The 23,014-nt window shown below is 62.5% G+C and overlaps 1 protein-coding gene across 2 annotated transcripts in view; it reads left to right on the forward strand.

Moving 5' to 3' along the window:
- The first annotated feature begins 7,718 nt into the window (after positions 1-7,718).
- The window catches only part of GFRA2 (GDNF family receptor alpha 2), a 64,493-nt gene continuing 49,197 nt past the window's right edge, over positions 7,719-23,014 (forward strand). The window contains exons 1-3 of one of the 2 annotated variants that reach the window (XM_062199419.1): positions 7,719-8,015; positions 11,846-12,160; positions 16,980-17,063. In XM_062199419.1, the coding sequence (XP_062055403.1) occupies positions 7,976-8,015; positions 11,846-12,160; positions 16,980-17,063 (439 nt within the window). In that variant the 5' untranslated portion in view covers positions 7,719-7,975. The remainder of the gene's footprint in view (positions 8,016-11,845; positions 12,161-16,979; positions 17,064-23,014) is intronic. The other variant, XM_062199420.1, reaches the window with a different exon arrangement.

A 23,014-nucleotide genomic window follows, 5' to 3' on the forward strand; every position in this document is an offset into this window, starting at 1 on the left:
CTGTGGCTGCAGAGGGTTTGTGTCCCTTAAAAGAGGCGCCTGCTGGCCCGGCCCTGCTGCCAGGTGCCTGTGGGCTATGCCTTTGTCGTCATCAGGAGGGTGGAACGAAAGTTTCAGCTTCTCTTTGAAGATGTGGTTATTCTGTGTGTTTATTTGAAAGGCAAAGTGACAGGGAAGACACACACACACAACACACACACAGACACAGACACACATCTCCCAGAATGGCTGTAACGGCCAGGGCTGGGCCAGGCCAAAGCCAGGAGCCAGGAACTCCACGTGGGTCTCCTCTATGGGTAGCAGGGCTCCAAGGATTAGGGCCAGCATCTGCTGCCTTCCCAGGTCCCTTAGCAGGGAGCCAGAGTAGCTGGGACTCGAACCCAGAGCTGACTCCGAGGTAGGCATGAGGCACTACATGTGGGGGCTTAACCTGCTGCACCCCAACTTAAGCCCCTCGGCTTCTTCCGGCTGTTGGGGTGACTTGACCAGAGGGTGGGGGAGGGAAATCACCCCGCCCACACGTAAGAACCAGGCAGTTGGTCTTGAGGATCGACGAATCTGACGCCCACTACTGTGCTAAGCCTGTATAGCATTAGACTTTAAAGTCAGGCACATAAGCCAATCTGGGCTGAATCAGAAGGACTTAAATGGCGAGAAATCCTCTGGTCAGATTTATCAATTCTTCCTAAGGAGAGCCGAAGGCGGCGGGGGTGGGAGGGGACGAGAAATGTTTAGGTGATGGGTGAGTTGGATCCCAGCAGCGCCAGGCACGTGGATGGGTGGTGGGAGCCAGGCTCAGTGGCCTTGAGCCCAAGCGCCTGTGCTGGGGTGCTGTCGGCTAACCTTTTCTGAGCACCTGTTATCGTGCCAGCCTCTGGGGATGTGGCAATGGGGAGGGGCCTGGAGCTTTGGGTGGGGCAAGGAGTCCAGACACTGAGGGGCACGCGCAGTGCGGTCCCAAGGCCTCCGTGTCTCCTCCTGTGGGAAGGTATGCTTCCCTTTACCTGGGCGCGAGCCAGTCAGGGCTCCATCTTCCGTCCCAAACCCCTTCTGAGCTGCCCTCCAGACCCTGAGATGAGGCAGGCCCTCTGAGTGAACAGTCCATCTCAGACCCAGGGCAGAGGCCCCTCCCACCTGCTGAGCTCGGCTAAATAAAGACACGGCCCCTGCAGGGAACCCAGGGCTGAGAGGGCTCCTGGAGGGCACCAGGCAGCAGGGGCCGGCTCCCCACGGCTTGGCAGAAGCAGTCACTCCCCTGATTTTGCCTTGACCTTGGGTAACCTGGCAGATAGCCAATACCCGAGCGCTGGTGTGTGTGTGTGTGCGCGCGCGCATGTGTGTGTCTGCAGGAGGGAGGCTGTGGGGGTTGTTCCAGGCAGCTGGGGTCTGCCAAGCGCAGTCCTGGCATCAGGATGAGGCTGGGGCGTGGCTAACGCGGTGCCAACCACAGATGGAGCAGGGTGTAGTCAGGGCAGCGGGAAGAGGCCAGGCAATGTGCAGGGGGTTTTTAGGTTTCTGATTGCTCAGGAGAAGGGTAGGTGAGGAATGGGATCTCTGGGGAAACCTTGGGTGCCTTCTCTTTGCCTTCCACCATCTCTCTCCTGTGCAGGACGTAGTAGAGAGGCCTGGCTGTTCCCACAGGATGGGATGCTTCTTTTGGGCCTGGGAGCAGGACTGGGTGCAGTGTGGAAGACCTTTTTTATTTTTCTTTTTTTACAGGCAGAGTGGATAGTGAGAGAGAGACAGAGGGAAAGGTCTTCCTTTTTGCCGTTGGTTCACCCTCCAATGGCCGCTGCGGCCGGCGCATCGTGCTGATCCGAAACCAGGAGCCAGGCGCTTCTCCTGGTCTCCCATGCGGGTGCAGGACCCAAGGACTTGGGCCATCCTCCACTGCTTTCCTGGGCCATAGCAGAGAGCTGGCCTGGAAGAGGGGCAACCAGGACAGAATCCGGCGCCCCGACCGGGACTAGAACCAAGTGTGCCGGCGCCGCAAGGCGGAGGATTAGCCTGTTAAGCCATGGCACCGGCTGGAAGACCACTTTTGAGTCCGGGCTCTGCCACCTGGCTGGCTGCAGTGTGGTGACCTTGACCATGGCATGGGCTGCCTTAAGCGGGGGTTTGTTGGTTTAGGAGGGAAGCTAATGCTGCCACACCTACCTCCCAGGAGTCAGGGCGCTGGAGATGGTGGGTGTAGCAGGCACTCTGAGCTGTGGGGTACTGATGACTTCCTGTCGGAGGAGGAGCAGGTTCCCTGCACCTGCATCTCTTCCTCCCCCCCCCCCCCAACAGGGGCAAGGGGCTAGCAGGCTGCTCCCTCTCTAATGGGCACCTGGGGCTTGTGGGGCTCTCCCCATGGGATGGGTGGGGCTGCAGAGAAGCCCCTGGGGCCCTGGGGAGAGGCTTAGTAAAGCCAGCCCCCTCCTCCCCTACCTCTAAAAAGGATGATGACCGCACTGAGCACATTGACTGAAATCAATTAGTGCAATCAAGGCCCCTGAGTGCAGTGTGCATCTCCCCCCCCCCCCCCAGTGCCCACTCTGCCCCAGGGCAATGCTCTCTCCAGGGGGCCTTGCTCCTGCCTGTTCTGTATTCCCAGGCTGGCTGGCTCCTTCCAGGCTGGGCCTGGGGCGATCTGCAGTGATCCTGGGCCAGGGAAATGTTGGTGAGATCACCCTGCTGTTAGGAGACAGAGAGAAAGAGAGAGAGAGAGAGAAGCCGACCAGGTTGCTGAGTGCCGCCTCGGAACGCTAACGATTGGGACCAGTAAGACCCTGAACTCCCAGGCCCCCCCCCCCCCCCCCCGGCCTAAGTGTGCATCCCAGATCTGCTGGTGAGCTGAGGCGAGTTAACTGGCTTCTCTCGCCCCCATCTTCTCCTTTGTGACATGAGTCGTCCCTAGTGTCTTCTCCCAAGGCTAGTGACTCCTTAGTTTTGCCAATGACAACACCTGGAAAGTCCAGGCTAGCCACTTTCCCCTGGCCCGGCCACCCTCTCAGTGGACACCCGTACCCTCCCCCTCTGTCCCTGTGTCCAGCCATCACCGACATCCTGCTGACTCATCTGTGTCCACCCTCCCCCAGCCGGGCTGGCTGTCACCTCCAGCCTGGCGCCCTCCTCACCTCCAGCTGAGACCTCCAGACTAGGTCTCGGCTTTCCACAGTCTTCCAGAACCCCATTCTCCTCCTGCCACTCACCTGCTCCGAGCCCACGATGGCAATGCTTGGTCCTGCGCCGTGCACCCCTGGCTGCACCTTCCATATCTCCCACCAGGCCCGGGGCTCCTTGCTGGATCTATGGGGTCCGGTGAGGCACCTTTTGTCTTCTCACTCCTGGTTGATTTTGATGCTCTGGCACGAGGGAACCCTCAGCCTTCTTCTACCCACCAGAGGGAAAGGACTCTGGGGCTGTCCCTTCTTCTCTTCCACTCTCCTTCCACTGCACAAGACAAAGGGGACCAGAAAGGAAAGACCAGCGTCTGTGCTCTCTCCCTGCCCCTGGTGTTAGAGGCTTTTGGATCTGTGCTGGGGAGAGCAGGCGGCTCATCTGCCTGGGCGCCTGGGAGCCTGGGAGCCTGGGAGCCTGGGCGCCTGGGCGCCTGGGCGCCTGGGAGCCTGGGAGCCTGGGAGCCTGGGAGCCTGGGTGCCTGGGAGCCTGGGAGCCTGGGAGCCTGGGAGAGCTCCATGCAAGCTGCAGGCTTCCGAGGGTATGTGAAAGGGTACCAGTGAACCAACAGCTGTTGCTTGTACCTGTGGGGACGCCACCTCTTCTTCACTGTGATTTGCTCTTTTTTTTTTTTTTTAAGATTTATTTGAAAGACAGAGTTACAGAGAGAGGTGGAGACAGAGAGAGAGGTCTTCCATCCGCTGGTTCACTCCCAAATGGCTGCAATGGCTGGAGCTGAGCCAATCCAAAGCCAGGGGCCAGGAGCTTCTTCCGGGTCTCCCACGAGGGTGCAGGGGCCCAAGCGCTTGGGCCACCCTCCACTGCTATCCCAGGCCATACAGAGAGCTGGATTGGAAGAGGAGCAGCCAGGACTCGAACCAGTGCTTGAGGCCAGGGCGTTGACCCACTGCGCACAGCGCCGGTCCTATGATTTGCTCTTGCAGAGGGAAGGGGTAACTAACTTTCCCGGAGCCAGCCCTTCCACCAGCTGCTCTGAGTGCAGACTCTCATGTAATTTCTCCAGGGGTTTGTTATTTCCAAACATTTTGTTTACTGTAGTTGAAAGGCAGGGGGGTGGGGAGAGAGAGAGAGGGAGAGAGAGGGAGAGACCTGCTATCTGCCATCTGCCGTCTGCAGGTTCACCTCCCAAATGCCCACAACACCTGGAATTGGGCCAGATCAAAAGCAGGAGCCCGGAACTCAATCCAGGACTCTCATGGGAGTGAGTGGGTGGCAGGAACCCAAGCACTTGAGCCATCGCGGCCCCTTCCTAAGGGCTGGGTGAGCAGGAAGCTGCAGTCAGCACACTCAAACCCTGGCACTCCCAAGTCCAACGCTGGTGTCCCAGGCAGCGTCTTGATGGCTGCACCAAATGTCTGTCCCATTTTGTTTTGTTTTCAATCCCTGTTTTATCCATGAAATAATTGACACTCAGAGGGTAAACCGCTTATGGCCATGATGGGTTCCTGTGTGTGTTATCGTCTGCAGATTCTGGCCCAGGGGGCGCCTCTCTCATGGTGGATGCTCAGGAAATAGCCCAGGATGCATTGACGACTATGCCTAGGCCAGAGAAGCTCAGGTTGAGGGTGGGGTCAGCAGAGGGGCTGGGTCCGGGGAGACCTGTGTGCAGACAGGAGGAAAGAGAAGGTGTTAGGTCAGAGTGCCCTCACCCACAGCCGCAACAAGCTGGACATGGGTGGTGGCTGCTGCCGCCCACTGTCCTTGGTCTTGGCTGGCTCCAGCCCCTCTCCTGCTACCAGAATCCCATGGGAACTCAGGGGGAGCCAGCTGGGTGCTCACTGCTGCTGTCTCCACCCTTCTATATTTGTTTCAGTGTTTTCTTCCTTTTTCTCAGCTTCCGGTACAAGTAGGTGGAAAAAAAAATCCAGGCTTGGGGCCGGTGCTGTGGTGCAGCAGGTTAACGCCCTGGCCTGAAGCGCCAGTATCCCATATGGGCGCCGGTTCTAGTCCCAGCTGCTCCACTTCCGATCCAGCTCTCTGCTATGGCCTGGGAAAGCAGTAGAAGATGGCCCAAGTCCTTGGGCCCCTGCACCCACGCAGGAGACCAGACAGAAGTCCTGGCTTCAGATTGGCACAACTTGGGCCACTGCAGCCAATTGGGGAGTGAACCATTGGATGGAAGAACTCTCTCTCTGCCTCTCCTCTGTGTAACCTTTTCAAATAAATCTTAAAAAAAAAAAATCCAGGCTTTTGTGGGGGACCAGAGAGGGGTGTGTTGAGCGGTATTTTTGGGGTCTGGAGTGGTGTCGGTGGAAGTCTTGTGTGGGCCACCACACGTGGGCCACCACAAATGGGTGCCCTGGAGCGAAGTGCTGGCCGCAAAGTGGCCAGGCTCCTACCTCCGGACCCCCTGCCCAGGATGGCCTGTGGTGTTCCATCCTTCCACGGCCACCTGTTTGAAGCCAGGTTTGAGAAGGGAGCCAGGAGCCCTGCTCCGATGTGAGGTCACTTCCTCCAACCAGAGGGGCAGGAGGGCAGGCGGGGGGCTCTCGCCAGCTTCAATCCCCTGACCCTCCACCACGTTGCCAGAGTCCGTGAGCGCCGGCCACCGCCCCCTGGCCAGGGCGCGCCAAAGGGAAGGGGCGTGGGGAGCCGGGAGAAGCCGCGCTCGCGCCGAAACCGGCCGGATGGAAGCTGCTCCCTCTAGCTTTGCCAGCGAGCCACGGCGGCCGGGGCTGCGCGGGAGCCCTGGCCCGGCGCCCAAGTCCACTTCCAGCGCGAGCCTCGGGATCTGAAAAGGCCTCTCTCGAGAGGCGCGACCACACACACCTTGCGCGCGGCCGGGATCCGGTTTCGGCAGCGCGGAAAGTTGAGGCGGCCCCGTGTGTGTGTGTGTGTGTGAGTGTGCACGCGCGCGCTCGCCGGCCGCAGGAGGGCTGGTGTGCGCGGAGGACCCGGCGTGCGGGGCGGCCCCCGCGTGCCCAGCCCCGTGAGGGCGCCCCGCCGCCGCGCCCCGTCGTGCCCGCAGCCTCACTTCTTCAGCCCTGTCCCAGCCAGACGCCTCCTTGGCAGTGCTTCTGGGCGTTCATTGTAAATTCCGTGATCGAAGCACGCCGGCGGGCCCGGCCCACCGACAGATGGATCCGTCGCCCCCTTGCCGGCTGCAGGAGGGGTCCCCGCGCGGAGCCTCGGGAGCCGGGAAGCCGCCAGCTGCCTCGGGACCGGCATCCCAGAGCCCAGCCGGCCGCGCAGCCCCGGCGCGGGGCGGTCTTGGGGCGCCCCCGCCCGATCCCTCCGGCGCGGTTCGGGCAGGGTCCCCGGCCTCCGAGGAGGCGGCGACGGCGTCCGGGCCGCGGAGTCTCCGCCGCCCGAGCCGGCTAGGGAAGGGGAGACCGTCAGGGCTGTGAGGCTGGGGCGCACGGGGGCGAGGGAAAGTTCTCGAGCTCCGCGTGGGGGGCCCCGTGTGCAGGTGCGCGCGGGGCCAGCGGGGTGCGCGGGGGCCCAGAGATGCCGGAGGCAGGGGGCACCCCGGGTTCGGCTCCCCGCCCAGGGTGGAGTCCTCTTCCAACCCCGGGCCACCAGGCTCGCTTTTTATTTTATTATTTTCCTGGAGTCCAGACCCTTCCCCCCCACTGCGCCCCCTCCCCCCTAACGGTCGGATGGATCGGGCGCCCCTCAGCCTGGCCTCGGCCGCTCCAGGCCTCCGAGACCCCGCGGCTCTGGGGGCGGGGGCAGCGGCCGTGGGGGTTGGAGGGCGCAGCTGCCCGCCGCGGGGCGGGGGTGGGGGCGGGGAGGAGGAGGAGGGTGCGGACGCTCGGGTGGGTTTGAGCCCGAGCAGGACCGGGGGAGCCAGTGAGTTTCCGGCCCAGGCACCAGGTCAGTAAGGGGACGCGCAGGCGGCTGAGCGCGGGGAGCCGGCGTTCCCCGGCGCCACCGCCACCGTGTCGCCGCCGCTGCGGAGTGTCGCCGCTCCGCCGCGCGCCCGCGCCCGTGCCCGCGCCCCGCGCCCCGCGCCGCGGGCCGCCTGGGAGCCGGAGCGCCGAGCCCCGGGCGCAGGAGAGGGGCGCGGGCGCGAGAGCCGCGGCGAGGGAGCCGAGAGGGGGGAAGGGGCGGGCGGAGGGAGGAGCGGGGAGAGGGGGGAGAAGGGGAGGGAGCGAGCGGCGCGAGGGAGAGCTGGGGCGAGCGAGGAGGGAGAGGAGAGGGAGGAGGGCGAGGAAGACGCACGCAGAGCCGCTCGGTCGCTGGCATTCCATTAGAAAAAAGTGAGGCGGGCCAGGGTGAGCGGGAGGAGATATTTTTTGAATCTTTCCTTCGTCCTGGTGCGGGAAGAAGCGGTTCGGGTCTGCGGTCCGCCGAGCTCCGCGTGGATTGTGCCCGGGCGCTGACACCCGTCGGTGGATTTCGCTCCTGTGTGCATTTTATTCCGAACCCCGCCTCGCCGCCTCCTTCCAGCCCTCGGCTCGCCGACCGCCTCCCCCCCCACCTCCCCAGCCCCTCCTGGGGCGCGCGGGGGGATCGGGCCCGCGGGGACCCGCGCCTTCCCGGACGAGCGCAGGCGAGGGCTGGCTCGGGACCCGGCTGCCGGCTTACGGAGCGGACGTCCACCTAGCCGCGCGCGCGCCTGGTTCCGGGGGGCGAGGGGGCGTCGAGGGGCAGCCCGCCGCCCTCCAGCCAGAGGCGAGGATCGTAGGACTCTGGATCTCCATCGGGTCCGTTCGCTGGCATCTCCGCATCGGATTCGGGGCTGATTGTTCCTGCTTGGCTGTTATTATTATTGCTGTTGTTGTTTTTTCCCCAAGGGAGAAAGCCAAAAAAAAAAAAAAAATCCAAAAAACTGTGGGATTTATTTAACATGATCTTGGCAAACGCCTTCTGCCTCTTCTTCTTCTTAGGTGAGTACCTGCGCACGGCGAGCCTGCGGGGCCGCGCGGGACCGCGCGTTCGGGCGCCGGCGCCGAGCCGGGAAGGCGGGGGGGGGGGGGGCGGGGGCGCGCGCAGGGCGCGGGTGGGAGGCGGACGCGGGGCGCGCGCCGCGGAGCGCGCGGGGCTCCGGGCTGGGAGCCGGGCGGGCCGGGCGCGAGGGCGCGGGCGGAGGGGCCCCGAGGCGCGACTGGCTTTGGCGGCGCAGGGCCCAGGAAAGCGGCTCGCCACAGCCCCACGGTCCCCGCACACGCACGCGCGCGCGCGCACACACACTCACATTCGAGTCCTCTCATGCCGTGGGAGCACACCCATTTCTCCCTCGATCGTGGGTTCAAATGAAGACAACTTAGGGGAAAAAAAAATCCAACTCTTGACCTGGAAGACAGGAGAGAAAGGAGAGGCTGTGTGGCCGCGAGGGTTAATTCAGGCGGGTCCCGCCACGGCCGGTGGACGCCTGAACTCTGGGGAGGTGGCCAGGGGGAGCTCCAGGTCGAACAGCTGGGGTGGGGGGGTGCGCTGGCAGCCACGCCACCTGCCAGTCAACCTCATGGAAAGGCACCCGGGCTCCCCAGCCTCTTGCCGGCGGCTGCACTCCTGGGAACAGTTTGCAAGTTTGTCCCCTCGCTTCCACTGGGACCCAGCGGGGGTGGGGGATGGTGGCGACAGAGGAGGGTCGTGAGCTGGCACGGAGGCCTCTCTCTCACCTCTGGCCACCCGGTGGGCGCGCGGGGGGGGGGGGGGCTGCTCGATCGATCTGCCGGGCAGAGCAGGGAGAGGAGGCAAAGTTTGCTTCCTGGGGTGGAGAAGGTGAAGGGTGAGGAAGGACCAAAGCCACTGCTCCTTTTGGGAGCCCCCTCCTGTGGGGCAGGGGCAGGGGCTGCCTCCCCCCCCCCCACCGTTTCTTTCCCACGCAGAATTCCCAGCCCCTGGTTCCAAGCATGCTATGAGAAATCTGGGCAGCTTGGGCAAGGATCTAGCTAGAGAGGGGTGGCCTCCAGGTGGGGGTGAGGCATAGAGGCTCTTCCAGGGAGGAGGGGCTCCAGAGAGGGAGCGGGCAGTGCCACTGTGTGTTTGTGTATGTGTGTGTGTGCAAGGGGCCCACTGCTGCCTTAGGGCTGTGCTCTGGCTGGCTGTGTGGCCAGCCCTGCCAGGCGGGGTGGCTGCAAAATGAGCCCTGAAGATGGGGGTGGGATTCGATGTCAGTGGGAATGTGTTTGTGCCTTTCCACTTCCTCTCTTCCCCCTCTGTCCACCGCAGGCTAGAGAGTTCCCCAGGGGGCCTGGCCCCGCTCTAGGGTGTGGCTTCCCAGGGCCCTGCCTCCCTGCTTGAAGTAGAGACAGCTCCTCGCTGGGGTGGGAGGGGCCGCAGGCCCCCTGAGGTCCTGCAGCCTGGAGCTGCTTCTGGGCCCAGAGTTTTTTTCTCCCACTGTTGGCTGGGCTGAAAACCCAGCCCTCTGGGGCCTACACCGACCAGGACGAAGGAGGAAAGAAATTTGTTATTTTGGGCAGTGCAGCAGCTGGCCTGCTGCCGGCCTGCCCCAGCCCTGGGGAGAGAACTGGTGGGTGTGTGAAAGCTAATGCATGGTGGAGGGTGGGTGGGGTGGTGGTGGCAGTCCGGGGTGCCCACCCTGGGGTCTGGAGAAGGGTGTGAGAGCAGGGTGGTCCCCTGTCCTTACGCAAGCTGGGCTGAGGGCTCCATGGAGGGACCACCTGGTGTCACAGACGCTGGCCTAGGCAGGCGCAAAACACAGGCCAGGTTGAGTGTTAAGGGCACGGCACAGGCCTGAAGTGGAGGCTGGGTGGGAATTGGGCTGGGGGAGAAGGGTTTGTGCAGTGGTGGGCGGCTCCCGCTTGGGGCACGGTGAGGTTCTCCCCCAGGAGCACAGGCCCTCAGCTGCCTCTCCCGAGGTCCCGGGTGCTGTCTGGAGCCGGGAGTGGGGACCTAGGGGTGGGGAGAGTGCCAGGGGGGAGTGGCCAGGGCTGACCACAGGGGGGCTGTGCTGTAGTGCCTTCTAGCTCTCCTGGGGACGCTGACCGCAGGAAGGCAGCTGGAGCCGGGGGTCGGCTCAGCCCCACCTGCGTCTCTCGAAGCAGCTCCCACGCTGGAAGAATCTGGGTGGTTTGGTGCAAGGCTGCTCCAGCTCCTGTCCGGGTCTCCAGTGCCCATTGGTAGGATGGGGGAAGCCCTTGATCCTGAGACCCGAGCCCATCTGGGATGTGTAAGGCCATGGGCGCCCCCTACAGGGCAGGCAGGGTGATGTCATTACCCCACCCCCCTAGGCGAATACCCTGACCTTCACCTGTGCTGAGGGTGCCCCATTCTCAGCCCCCTTGGACAGCCCAGGGCAGGTGTGGGGGGAGCCAGCTGTTCCGAGGCTCCTGTGGGCGGGCCGGCTGGGTGGGGGCAGCAGGTGCACACGGGGCCGGCCCGGTCAACTCAGCTGCTCCCGTGCAGCCCAGTTGCACCCGGTCCTGCTCAGGGGTGCAGGGATCTGCTGAAGCCAGGGGTGCAAAGCTGCTGCCTCAGCTCGACTCGGCTCCAGCCGCTGCCTGCAGACCCTACTGCCTGTGCGTCTTGTTCCCTGTGCTGGTTTCTGCCCTGATCCTCCTCTGCCTGGTCACATCTTTCTGTTCGGCGGTAGGAGAAGGAAATGTTTTTGGCTGTGGCCGCCAGGCCCTCTGCACCCTAGGCCACTCCACACCAGTCATGGGGTAGGCCCCCTGTCCCCCCCCCACCCCCCCAGGAGCCCATTCCTTTTCCCTGAGAAGTCTGAGCAGGGACCGGCGCTGTGCAGTGCTCTGCCTCTAGGTGGCGCTGTCTCCCTGTGCGGGAGCGATGAGCGAGTCGTGCATAGGGGATTGAGTTTGCCCTGTTGTGAGGAGGGGGCTCTGGGGAGGAGGTTTCGTTAGGTTTTGGGGCAGGACAGAGAGGAGGATGCCTTCCTTAGCACTCTTTGGGTCCTGGGAGAGGTAGCCGCGGCTCTGGGCTGTGCTTTGGGCGTTTTCCGGGGGTGGGGTGGGGCAGGGTCTGGAGTTAGGGGCTCAGCTTTGGGGAACCTGGCAGACCCCACCCCCGCCCCTCAGCTCTGAGCCTTGATGGGCAGGGCGGGAGGGCGGGCTGCTTGCTCCTGGTAGCAGAGGTGGGGTTTGGTCCTCCAAGGAGGGGGGCTCTGGCCTTTCCGGATTGCCTGCTTGTTTGGCATCTCGGAGGGAAGAAAATAAAGGGGTGAGGAGGATTTCGGGGGAGCCGGGGCTGGGAGGAGAGGAGAGAAAGGGAGAGGAGAGAGACCGACAGACAGAGAGAACAAGGCTGTTCACAAAGATGCTGGAGGAGACAGGCTTCCTGGGAGGCAGCCGGCCTGGGGAGCAGAGGGGCGAAGTGCACCTGCTCCCTGGCTTGCCCGCAGCGCCACCTTTCTGCGGGGGCTGTGGCGTGGACCCTGTCCTGTGCCGGGCGAGTTGTCCACACTGGGCTGGAAGGTGTGTGTGGCAGGAGCCACGTGTCCGTCTCTGCCCGTGCGTGTGACCCTGGGTTGTCAGCTCTCGTCTCGGGGCCTCAGTTTTCATGGGGTATATATGGAGGCCCGGGCTCTGTGGGTCGTGAGCCCATCTTGGGGCGTCTCTCAGGGGCAGGCAGTGTCCCAGTGCGGATCCCACCCAGACAGACGGAGGGAGGGGCCGGGGCTTTGCTGTAAGGTGGGGGAGGCGTCCCCGGCAAGGCCCAAGCCCCCAGGCCTGCGTCTTGGGTCGGTGCCCGTGGCGGCCCTCATTCACGCTTGTCTTCCCTCCCCACCGCCCAGCCGAGACCCTCCGCTCTTTGGCCAGCCCTTCCTCCCTGCAGGGCCCCGAGCTCCACGGCTGGCGCCCCCCGGTGGACTGCGTCCGGGCCAATGAGCTGTGCGCCGCGGAGTCCAACTGCAGCTCCCGCTACCGCACGCTGCGGCAGTGCCTGGCGGGCCGCGACCGCAACACCATGCTGGCCAACAAGGAGTGCCAGGCGGCCCTGGAGGTGCTGCAGGAGAGCCCGCTGTACGACTGTCGCTGCAAGCGGGGCATGAAGAGGGAGCTCCAGTGCCTGCAGATCTACTGGAGCATTCACCTGGGGTTGACCGAGGGTGAGCTGGGGCCGCGGGGGCGGGGCAGGGGGCAAGGGGCAGGGGCGGGCCAGCTCTGCCAGCCAGGGCCACCCGGGACCTCCCCCCGCCCCGGGGAGTAGCCACCTCCCCAGCAGGGAGGAAGGTGGAGGTGCAGGGGTGCAGGGGGAGGCAGGAGAGAGGAGGGGCTGGGCGGTGGTGGTCCCAGCACACGGGAGTGGTCAGGGTTAGCAAGGAGGGAGTAGTGTGCACGCAGAGCCCTGCTGCCCTGAGCAGCCAGCCCTGCCATTGCCCGTTGCCCTACTCTGCAGCCTCCTGGGTCCCCAGGGGCCTGCCCTGCCTGTGCCCCTGTGCCCCCGGGAGCTGGCCTCAGCACCCTGGACCTGCTGCATGTGGGCAGCGGGTCCCGCCTCCCTTGCCAGGCCTGCCTCCAAGCCTGAGGCAGAACCTGGGAGCCCCTTCCCCAACCAGCACCTCTCCCCTCCCCGGCCTGGCAGCGGCAGGGTGGGCCCCCTTGGCCAAATGGTCACTTACTAATTTAACATGTGTCTACCAAGAGCGGGCCAAGAGCCAACAATCGGGAACCGGCTGCTGCACCTCGGCTTCCACCGAGCCCCCAGGGGGCAGGGGTAGATGACCTGTGATGGGGAAAGCGCAGGGTGCTGGGGTGGCCCTTGTTGCAAAATCCAAAGAGCCTTCCTGGAAGAGGCAGGCTCCAAGCCGAGACTGTTAGGTGTGCGTGGGTGACCTGTGAGCGCGGATGGGCGGGGCTGCAGGTGGAAGACGTTGGAGCTGTGTGTTTGCAGTGTCAGGGAGGAGAGGAGCCTGGGGGGACCCGGTCAGAGCCACTCCATGGCTGCCATGGGGCATGCTGGGAGCAGTGGCGGTGGGGTTGGAGAAGGTAAGGGCGGTGCAGAGGGAGAAGCCACAGGTGTGCCATCAACAGGTGCTGGCGAGAGGAGAAGGGGGCGGCAGTCAGCTCCGTGTCTGGGGCACCTGGGTGGTGGGAGCCCGGCCTGGCTGTGCAGTGAACAGCTGCATTGGGGGCAGCGGGCGGTGCTTCTGGTTGGCCACGCCCCACAGACGCTCTCGGCGAGCTGGGGAGCACAGCGCCCCCTGTAGGTGGGGGTGTGTGTGCTCACCTTGGAGGAGGCAGCCTGGCATTGGAGGGAGGGAAGGAAGGGGAGTGGGCGCCGGCCCATCAGTCTCCAGGGCCCACGGTCAAGTTGTACAATGGCTGAGGTGTCCCTGCTGCCCTTGGTGGCCCCTGGGTGCAGGAGTCTGGTCAGGGAACCGGTGGATAGGGTGAGGGGTGATGACGGCAGATAACACCTTTCCGGAATTCTGGTGTGAAGAGGGAAGAGCTGAGGATGATATGTGAATACAATGATTTTTTTTTTTAAAAAGATTTACTTATTTATTTGAAAGGCAGAGGGGAGAGAGAGAGAGAGAGAGAGATTTGATCCCCTGGTGCACTCCCCAAATGGCTGCAATGGCCAGGGCTGGGCTGGGCCAAAGCCAGGAGCCAGGAGCTTCTTCTGGGTCTCCCACATGGGTGACGGGGCCCAAGTACTTTGGCCATTTTTCGATGGTTTCCCAGGCGCATTAGCAGGGAGCTGCGTGAGCTGGAAGTGGAGTGGCCAGGACTCGAACCCGTGTCCGTGCGTCCCAGGCAGTGGTTTAACACATCGTGCCGTGATGCCGGCCCTATGAATAATTTTTATGGACGGCAGGAGATCAAAGAGCTTAAATTCCAGGGTAGAACAACAGCGAGGGGGAGTTGTCCAGGTGAGCAAGAGAGAGGGAAGAGGCCTCTGTGCACTGGTGCCCTTGGGACACGGGCTGGGCCCAGGGCCGAGGTGGGGGAGGGGTCAGCCTGGGATGAGAGGAGGAGCCGCCCCTGCAGGGGTGCTGGAGCTGAAGCCGGAATACTGCACCCTGCAGACAGAGCCGCCCTGGAGCAGGTGCTAAGGTGGCTCACACGTGCTCCGAATGACGGGACAAGAAGTACCTGTGGGGTTGCGGTGGCTTCATGGCTAAGATGCCAGCTAAAACTCCCACATCCCAGTCCGAGCACTGAGGTTGAGCTCCACTGCCAGCTCCAGCCTCCCACGAATGCAGACCTGGGAGTCACCCTGGCTCATGTGGTTGGATTACTGCTGCCACCCACGCGGGAGGCCTGGATGGAGCTCCCAGCTCTGGCCGTTGGGGGCATCTGGGGAGTGAACCAGCAGCGGGGAGCTCTTTCCATCCGTCTTTGAAATAACTTAAAAAAAAAAGAAGTGTGTGCAGTGGGTGATAGTGGTAACGGCCACCTAGGGACAAAGCAGTTTGTCCTGAACCAGGGAGCCCCTGCTCCCCAGCAGCCAGAATTGGAATAAGCCCAAAGGGAACCCCAGGCCCATGGCTCACGCCTTGCATTCTCCTCGAGACGAGGGACTGCCCGCACGCAGAGCCCCAGCCTCGCCTGCTGGCCGTGCAGCATCCTGAGCTGGGTCCAGTGGACTGAGCCGGTGATGTGGGACATGAGACATCTCCCGTTTCGCGGTGGCAGTGAGCAGGGCACCGTGTGCATTAAGCTGCACACTGCTGGCCGCTGCTCCAGGCACGCCGGCGCCGGGCCGCGTTCTGACTCCTGAGATGGTTCACCCATGCCTCTACTCAGCAAGTCCTTGGTGAAGCACCTACTCTGAGGGCTCTGAGGGTGCTGAAGAAGCCGGGGTCCACACCGGGAGGCTTTCCTCTGAGCCCATTTGGAAAGTGCACCTGCTGCTCTGTCCTCAGAACCTGCCTGGCCCCCCATCCCCCCAGCTCCCCCACCAGCCTCTTAGGGGCTGGGGGTAGTTTCTACCCAGGGACCTGTGAGAGGACTTTGAATGACAGTCATGTCCCTGATGGAGACAGTCCTGGCTGGACCCAGCTGTCTCCCAGGAGGTGACAGTGGGTGGTTCCTCAACAATTCAGAACAACCCTGCTTGGGCCCGGGCTGAGCTGTGTGTGTGCGCTCCACCCCCAGGCAGGTGCAACTCCCTGAGGCCCTCTCCCCCCCACTCCTCCCACCCATCGAAGTTCTGTTCATACAGGATCAAAAGAAACCTTGAGCCCGTGGAAGGAGCTCTGGTGGCAGTGGCACGTGGCAAGCACATGGCCGCTGAGCGTGGGCCTGACCACAGCCCACCTCCGTTTGGTGGGGAAGTTGAGGCAGAGAGGGGTGGGCTGGCTTCCCCTGGCCACACAGCGAGCTGGTTGTAGAACCCAGGCTGGAGCCCAGGGCCCCTAACTGCTTGTCCAGGTTTCTTTCTGTGGCTCCAGGGGACAGTGTGGGACCTGGGGCTGTTGTTTTTTTTCTTTCCTCTGTGCCATGACCACCAGCAGTATGCACAGAGTGTGGCCTGTTGCCGTGGGCTGCTCCGGGGATTTGAAATCAGGTATCTGAAGGTGGCACTGAAATTCAGGGTCCTCTGGCCTTTTGAACATCTGGAGCAAGGTGTCTTCCAGCCCGAATCTGACATCCTGTGGCCAGGCCCTGGGGTCTCCCTCTGGTCAACCCTGCTTCAGCAACAGGGGACATTAGAAAGAGTGGAGACGCTATTTCCCCAGATAGCCCAGGGGCTGGCTGATCCGTGTGCAGGTGCATAGTGGGCTGCACACCGTGGGAAGGGGCCGGAGCTGACTGCCCTGGGCGGAGTGAGAGAGCAGCCATGCTTGTTTCCAGCGACTGGGTTTTCATGACGCTTTGTGGGCGGAGAGCCAGCACGCTGAGTGGTGAGGCCCTGGGGCTCTGGAGCCAGCCTGGCTTTACTGTTGCTTAGCTGTGTGACCTCAGGCGACATGTTCAGTGTCTCTGTGCCTCTTGCTCTAATTAGGAGAGGGGAGTTAATGTATCTGCGTTGTGCTCAGTAAACAGAACACACAGTGAAACATTGTTTTTGTTGCAAAAGCCATTCCTAAACTGTTACTATTGTTTGGGGGGGGGGGCTGCCTGGATGCTGCCCACCTGTGCTCCCCCTGTAGGCTGGGGGCCTCCCCAACCCGAGGCTGGCCTCGGTGGATAGCAAATCGATGAATGAGCCTGCCCCTCACCGCACACCCTCGGTCTGAGTGACCACCCATTGATTGCCTCTCCCTGATGGAGTCCCTGGAGGATAGTTCCTTTCCTGCCCATGCCAGGCAGGGGGCAGGAGTCCCCATACAGTGGTGGAGGGTTTCCATGGGCAGCCCTGTGTGGTTTTCCACTCAGGAGCCTGGAGGGGCCTGGAGCCACAGGTGGTGGGGAAGACGGGCAGGGCCTGTGGCAGGCGGGGGTCCGCGCTGCCTCTCAGTGGACCTGGAGCCGATCAGTGCTCCTGGGGACGTGCTGGGAAGCAGAGATTCCTCTTTCCGTGCGCCCTGGCAGAGCTGGTGTGCTGTGAGGGCCGGGAGGTTGGGGTCTAGCTCTGGCTCGGCCACGGGTGGCGACAGGACTGCAGGCAGATGAGCCTGGGCCGCCTCCCCACCGCCAGCCCAGCCCTGTCTTACGAAACAAGGAGTGATATGGAATGATCCCAGGAGATTTGTACATAGTCCCCTGGATGGGGGTGGAAGTCCTTTATAGGGGGCTGGCCATGGGGAGGGGGTCTCAAGACAAAGGATCAGGCAGTTCTGACCTGGGGGCAGGGGGAAGCTTCTGGTCCTCTCAGAGAGAAAGGACCGACCCATGTGCATTATTGAGCAGCTCCGTATGCACCTGCTCCCTGTAGACCCCTCACCTGGGGGCGGGCTGCCCTGTGGGCTGTGGAGGGCGCCAGGGGGAGCTCCGAGCACGGGTGGGGCTGGACCTGACGACGCATCTGTCTTCCAGGTGAGGAGTTTTACGAGGCCTCTCCCTACGAGCCGGTCACCTCCCGTCTCTCCGACATTTTCAGGCTCGCCTCCATCTTCTCAGGTAAGCAGGCTCCGGCCGGCTCAGGCCGGCTTGGGCCGGCTCGGGCCACCCGTCAGCACGGCCCCTAAGATTTCTGCGCCTCGGCTCCCCATCTGTGAAGGAGGCGCTTGTGCTGCCCACCTGCCCAGGTGGCCCTCTGCACAGGTGGCGCTGTGGGGGTTGCCTGGTGGGATGCCGTCCCGGCGTGGGTCCCGAGCGTGGAGTCGTTTGTCGTTGTGCTGTTCTGTCGCCCGTGGCCTTCTTCCTTCTCTCCAGTCTCCTGCCTCTTTTGCTTTGGAAATTTTCTTTCTTTCCTCTTGAAGATTGATTTTATTTATTTGGAAGTCAGAATCACAGAAGAGAGAGAGAGATCTTCTGTCCACTTGTTCACTCCCCAAATGGCCACAGTGGTCAGGGTTGGGCCAGGCCAAAGCCAGGAGCCAGCATCTTCTTGTTCTGGGTCTCTCACATGAGTGCAGGGCCACAAGCACTTGGGCCATCTTCTTCTGCTTTCCCAGGCCATAGCAGAGAGCTGGATGGGAAGTGGAGCAGCTGAGACTCGAACCGGTGCCCATCTGGGATGCTGGGCACTGCAGGCAGTGTCTTAACCTGCTTTGGAGCTGTTCTACTTGTCAGGTCCCTTAACCTCTCTGTGCACTTCAGTTTCCATGGCTGTGACAGTAGCTACTTTGTGGGCGGCTTGTCGTGAGGTTTCGACACGTGAGTGGAGCGTAAAACACCCTCAGCCGGCGGCAGGACCCCTCTCTCCCTGCGTCTCACAAATCTGAAATCCAGAATGCTCCCAAGTCCAAATGTTTCTGAGCGCCGTGGGCAGGAAGCCACAAGAGCAAAGTTCCCAGTCAGCCGCGGGGAAGCTGCAGGTGCACTAAGCCTAGAGGCAAAGTCCCCTTCAGGCTGTGCGTGTCATGGGGGCGTGTGAACACACATGGGGTTTGTGGGGGTCCCCTTCCCCCCGTGTGAACATCCCCACTTCCGAAGAATCTGAAACCCAATACGCTTCTGTCCCGGGCGCTTCCGATGCAGGAACCCTGACCCGTGCCAGTCCTTGGTGTCACCGAGATCTGTTCTGCTCTGGGTTTTTGTGCTTCTTGAACCGCATTGAGCGAGGCATCTCTGGCCTCCCAGCCCCTGCCTCTCCACCTGGCCTGCCCAGTGGGCGGGGCTGAGAGGGACCACCGTGGGCTGTGGCTCAGCTGTCAGGGCCCCTGGGTTGGAGCCCGATGAGCCTTGGGATTCTTTCTGCTGGCCTGTTGTTCCTTCCAGGGTTCGGGAGACCCCTAACCCAGAGCTTGTTCTCGGGGGGTCCCTGACTGTGGGGATCTGGCTTGCAGGCGTCTGCGCAGTTTTGTGGCAAGCTCCGAAGTCAGCCAGAGTTCCTCAGCTCTCCACCAGGGCTTCTCCGTAGCAGCAGCATTAGTAGTTTGCCTGATGGTTCTTGTGGGAGAACTGCAGAGAGAGGAAAGAGAGAGAGTGAGAGAGAGAGGGAGAGAGAGATCTATCTACTGGTTCACTCCCCAAATGGCCACAATGGCCAGGATTGGGCCAGCCCAAAGCCAGGAGCCAGGAGCTTCTTCCTGGTCTCTTACATGGGTGCAGGGGCCCAAGCACTTGGGCCATCTTCCGCTGCTTCCCCAGGCACAATAGCGGGGACCTGCATCAGAAGTGGAGCTGCCGGGACTCGAACTGGCGCCCCTATGGAATACCGAATCTCAGGCATCAGCTTTACCCACTATGCACAGCAGAACCCAGAGACTTGGCAACAAGACCCTTACCCTTTCAAACGAGGAATTCTCCTGGGTGGTGGTTTTTTTTTTTTTAAACCTTTTAAATTTTTTTCACGATCGTCTCCCTAACCGTGGAAATTAAATATCAAGGCGTAGAATTTGGTCACAAAGGGTTGAGTTTTGGAAGCCACGGACCCCCAAGGAAGTGTAAGATCTACCCTCCATGTGCCCACCTGAAAACAGACGCTTGTTCCTGTGACATGGGCTCCCCACCCCCTGGCTGAGAATGCCCGCCCTGGGCTACTGGACGGAACTGATCTTTGCCTGCACCTGGTGGGAGAAACCTTGGGTCCCCTTGAGAAGGGAGGCACCGGCTGGAGCGTGGCTGTCTGGGTGTGGCCTTGGGCCCTGATGGTGGCAGATGGAACGGAGATGTCACAGACGCCCCGTGGGGTCATGGCAGAAACGCTGGACTCAGAGTGGCCTCCTTCCTGTCCTGCTCCCACCAGTAGGCACGAGCCTTGTGCGTTTGCTGGATGGACTGACAGAGGTCCCTTCTAGAACATTCTGGGTCTTCCAGATTAGACCTGCAGAGGGATCCACCTTGGACCAGTCCTTCTGAGACAGTGCTGTGGGCTCAGATGCTGGTTGGGGGCATCATTGGCTGGTGGACACCATGATGGGGATGCCCCGGGGGCCTCTGGTGCACCTGTGACCCGCTCTGCCCGTAGCTCAGGTGCCAGCCCGGTGCTCCTGGGTGGTGTCCTCAGATGAATACTCCCCTGGGCTTGGTCCTTGAGAGCTGAAGCTCAGAGATGCTCCCCTGTTAACCCAGGCCCCCAGTGCTTCCTGGACTCACATCTAAGGGTCTTTGTAGTAGCAAATGTTTATGTTGTGGACTTGACGCTCTGTGGGACCAGGATGTACAGGAAATTACTTGGTCTGCAGCTCCCCTGCTACCTGTCACTGGGAGGTACTCCGGCCCCACTAACCTTGCATCTTTGCTCTGCGGACTCCTCCCTACCGTGAGGGCTGGCTTTGGGGTGCATGGCAGCCCCTCCTCATCACCTTGAGTTGGGCGAGGGGGTGGCTGTGTCTCAGGGAAGTCCATTGCGTCCAGATGGTGAGGCCCAGGGGGTCAGTGTGGGGCTGTGGCAGAGAGGCTGGGAGGCCACATTCCCGGGCTGTCGCTCCCGTAGGTCACCCGTGGGGGCTGGGGCTGCCACTTCCCTGCTGCAGACCCCCAGTTCTGTTAGAAGCCGTAGCTTCTGCACTTAGAGTGGAGCTGCTCAACTTTGGTCCCATCCAGGCCACTGGCCGTGCTGAGCAGCCTGCGGCTCTGGCCGTCGGCGGCCCTGGTGTGGATCGGGGGTCGGGGTCCAGGCCCACACGTCATCCGCCTCTGTGTGTGTGTGTGTGTGGCCCAGTGGCTGGGAAGCACCGGCCTGGGTGACCCAGAGCCTGGTGCCATGGAGTCATCGGACTGTTGTTCTATGAGATTAGAAGCCTCTCCCTACTTCCACACACACGTGTCTGGCCGTGGGAAGCCCACGCAGCCATCTTGGTGTGGAGGGACTGTTCGCAGGGGGCCTGGAGTCCTGGTGGTCTCCCCTGCACTGCTGCACGCCAGCGTGTCCCCTGGGGCAGGAGGCTGCTGTGTCTTGGGGGCCCAGTTGCTGGGATCTCTTTACTACCTCCTGGTTGAGAGGCCCTGGGACAGGGGCCTCCTGGAATACAGAAGGCGAGCTCCTCCTCATCTCTTGCCTTCCTCTCTCTCTCTCTCTCGGTTCTTGGAAAGTCCCACTGGGATTCCGTTGGCGAGGACAGCCGCCAGGATTTCTGGAGCACTCACTGGCAGCGTCTGCCTTCCTCCTGGCTCAGCCTGGCCCGCCAGGGCCTGGGTGTGGGATCACCTGGGCCTGAGCCCAAGGCCTGGGGGATGGTGACGTCGGACGCGCCCACGTGTCCTGCCCTCACCTTAGGTGTGGGAAGACAGAAGCAGATCTGGAGTCCACAGGAGGGGCTGGGGCCTGGAGCCAGACTTTCCTGGGTGGGGTCCTGGCTCGGAGCCTCCCAGCCCCTGGCGCTCTGCCTGAGAGACAGGCAGGGGAGACTGGCAGGTGGCCGTGGCTGTCACCGGGCTCTGCGTTCGGAGTGGGAGGCTGGGGCATGGGGCACATCCACGGAACCACTTCTGCATCTGGAAGGGAGTTGTGGGGTCACGCAGGCCCACCCCTTCATCTGACAGGAAAGGAAGCGGGCTGAGAAGGGGCAGATGGAGACCAGGGCTCGAGTGCGGGCTCCACACCTGCCCAGGGTTTACCTTAGAGTGCCTCTCCTCTTGCCCAGCGTGGACTGATAGAAACACCTGTCTCTGAGGGTCCCAGTGAGATGTGGCTGTGAGTGCTTGGCTGGTACCTGGCATGTTTCCCTAAAACACGTTAACTGTACAACACGAAAATCGTCGTAGGGGTGGATGTTTGGCTTGGTGGTTGAGACCTTGAGACACCAGCATCCCTTCTACTTGGGTGTGAGTCCTGGCTCTGGCTCCAGGTTCCTGCTAACGATAGCAGTGATGGCTCCAGTAGTTGGATCCCTGCCACCCACGTGGGAGACCCGAACTGGGTTCCTGGCTCCTGGCTTTGGAAGAATGCTTCTCTCTCTCTCTCTTTCTCTCTCTCTCTGTCTCTCAAGTAAATGGAAGATTGAGTCCACTAAAGACAGCCCTTTAAATACATAAAAACTAAAATGGAGTGATTTCTCCAAGGTCAGGTGGCGAGGGTGCTGGGGAGATGGTTTCATACCTCCCACGCTGGGATGGGGCTTGGCGGGGGCTGGAGTGGAGGAAAGTGGGCGATTTCCAGAGGGCAGCCGGAGTCTTGGGCGCTGACGGCCATTGTGTGTCCCTCTGTGGCTGGGCGTGGACAGGGGGAGGCTGGTGAGCGAGGCCCCGGGGGTCTCCTGGTACTCTGTGCCCTGGCCAAGAACCCGTGCTCGTGCTCACCTGCCAGGTGAACCCCACCCTTCCCCTGCATGTTGGGGCACGTGTGCGGTTGAGGGGTGGGGCTCTGGGTCCGGCGCACCTGTTCCTCTGTGCCCGAGTGCTGGCACCATGCTTCGTGCCTCGTGCGTATCCATGGAGCGTCCTGGCACCGCGGTGGCTCCTGAGCTTGGCAGCCGGCTAGTTCTAGTCCCGAGACCTGGCCTGGCCCTCCAAGCTGTGCACCCGTGGGACCTTCTGACACCCCCGAGTCTCATTTTTTAGCTAGCATGGAGCAGTCCAGCTGCTCTGAAGGGCGGGTAGCCCCTCGCACAGGGCCAGGGACGCAGGGGTGCCCTTGGGGATGGGGCGGCATAGGGGTCTGTGTCTGGGGACCCAAGGGAGCCGATGACCTGGTGAGGGTGTTAGACTGGCTTCTGGACAGACTGAGAACTTTGAACAGTCAGGAGGTATCAGAGGTGTTGGGAGGGGCAGGGAAGCCGAGACAGACTGGGGGTGGGGAGCAGGAAGCTCTCACGGAGGGAGGGGCTGGGCTGGCCCTCTGAGGCCCACCACTGCATTCAGTCTGCATCCGGTGCCGGGGGCAGCCCTGCTGTGACGTCAGTGAGACCACATGACACCCTGTGGGCGGCTTATTGGTGGCGGGGTGGACTCCATGCTGCCCCCATGTGGTGGTGCCTGGGAAATCTTGGGAGAGGGGATTGAGGGACGTGGCCGAGGGTGAGGGGATACAGAAAACCCCAGGCCAGCCAAGGGGACAGGACACAGGGACCCTTCGGCAGACGGGAGGCCGGCGCCTCTGGGCTCACCCCCTGTCTTCCCTGGGCCTGTCCTCGGTGCACCCCTGGCCCCACCGAGGTAGATGCAGCCCCTTGCTCACCTTGGGAGTGGTAGGCGGGGTCCCTAAGGGACACAGGCAGCAGCGGCAGCGGCAGGGCGGGAGGCCCGGCCACCTCCATCCACCCTGCCCCCTTCTCAGGCTGTGTACAGCCTGCCCATCGTCAGGTGGCCTCCCGAGCTGAATGCGAAGTGTGCTATTTAAATTTCAAAACCGCATTTTTCTCCTAACAGCTGTCAGGGCCTCTGCTGCAGCCCTGTCACCTCGCCCTGCAGCCCAGCTCCCCGGGAGGATTCCTCTGATGGCCCGGGGAGGGGAGGGGACGGGTGGGCTGTCAGGAGGGCGTCGTGCCCAGCAGTGGGCGCTGACAGGGGCCGCAGGAGGCTCC

The sequence above is a fragment of the Lepus europaeus genome, chromosome 8, assembly GCF_033115175.1.
Source record: "Lepus europaeus isolate LE1 chromosome 8, mLepTim1.pri, whole genome shotgun sequence".
In the NCBI taxonomy this organism is placed as follows: Eukaryota; Metazoa; Chordata; class Mammalia; order Lagomorpha; family Leporidae; genus Lepus; species Lepus europaeus.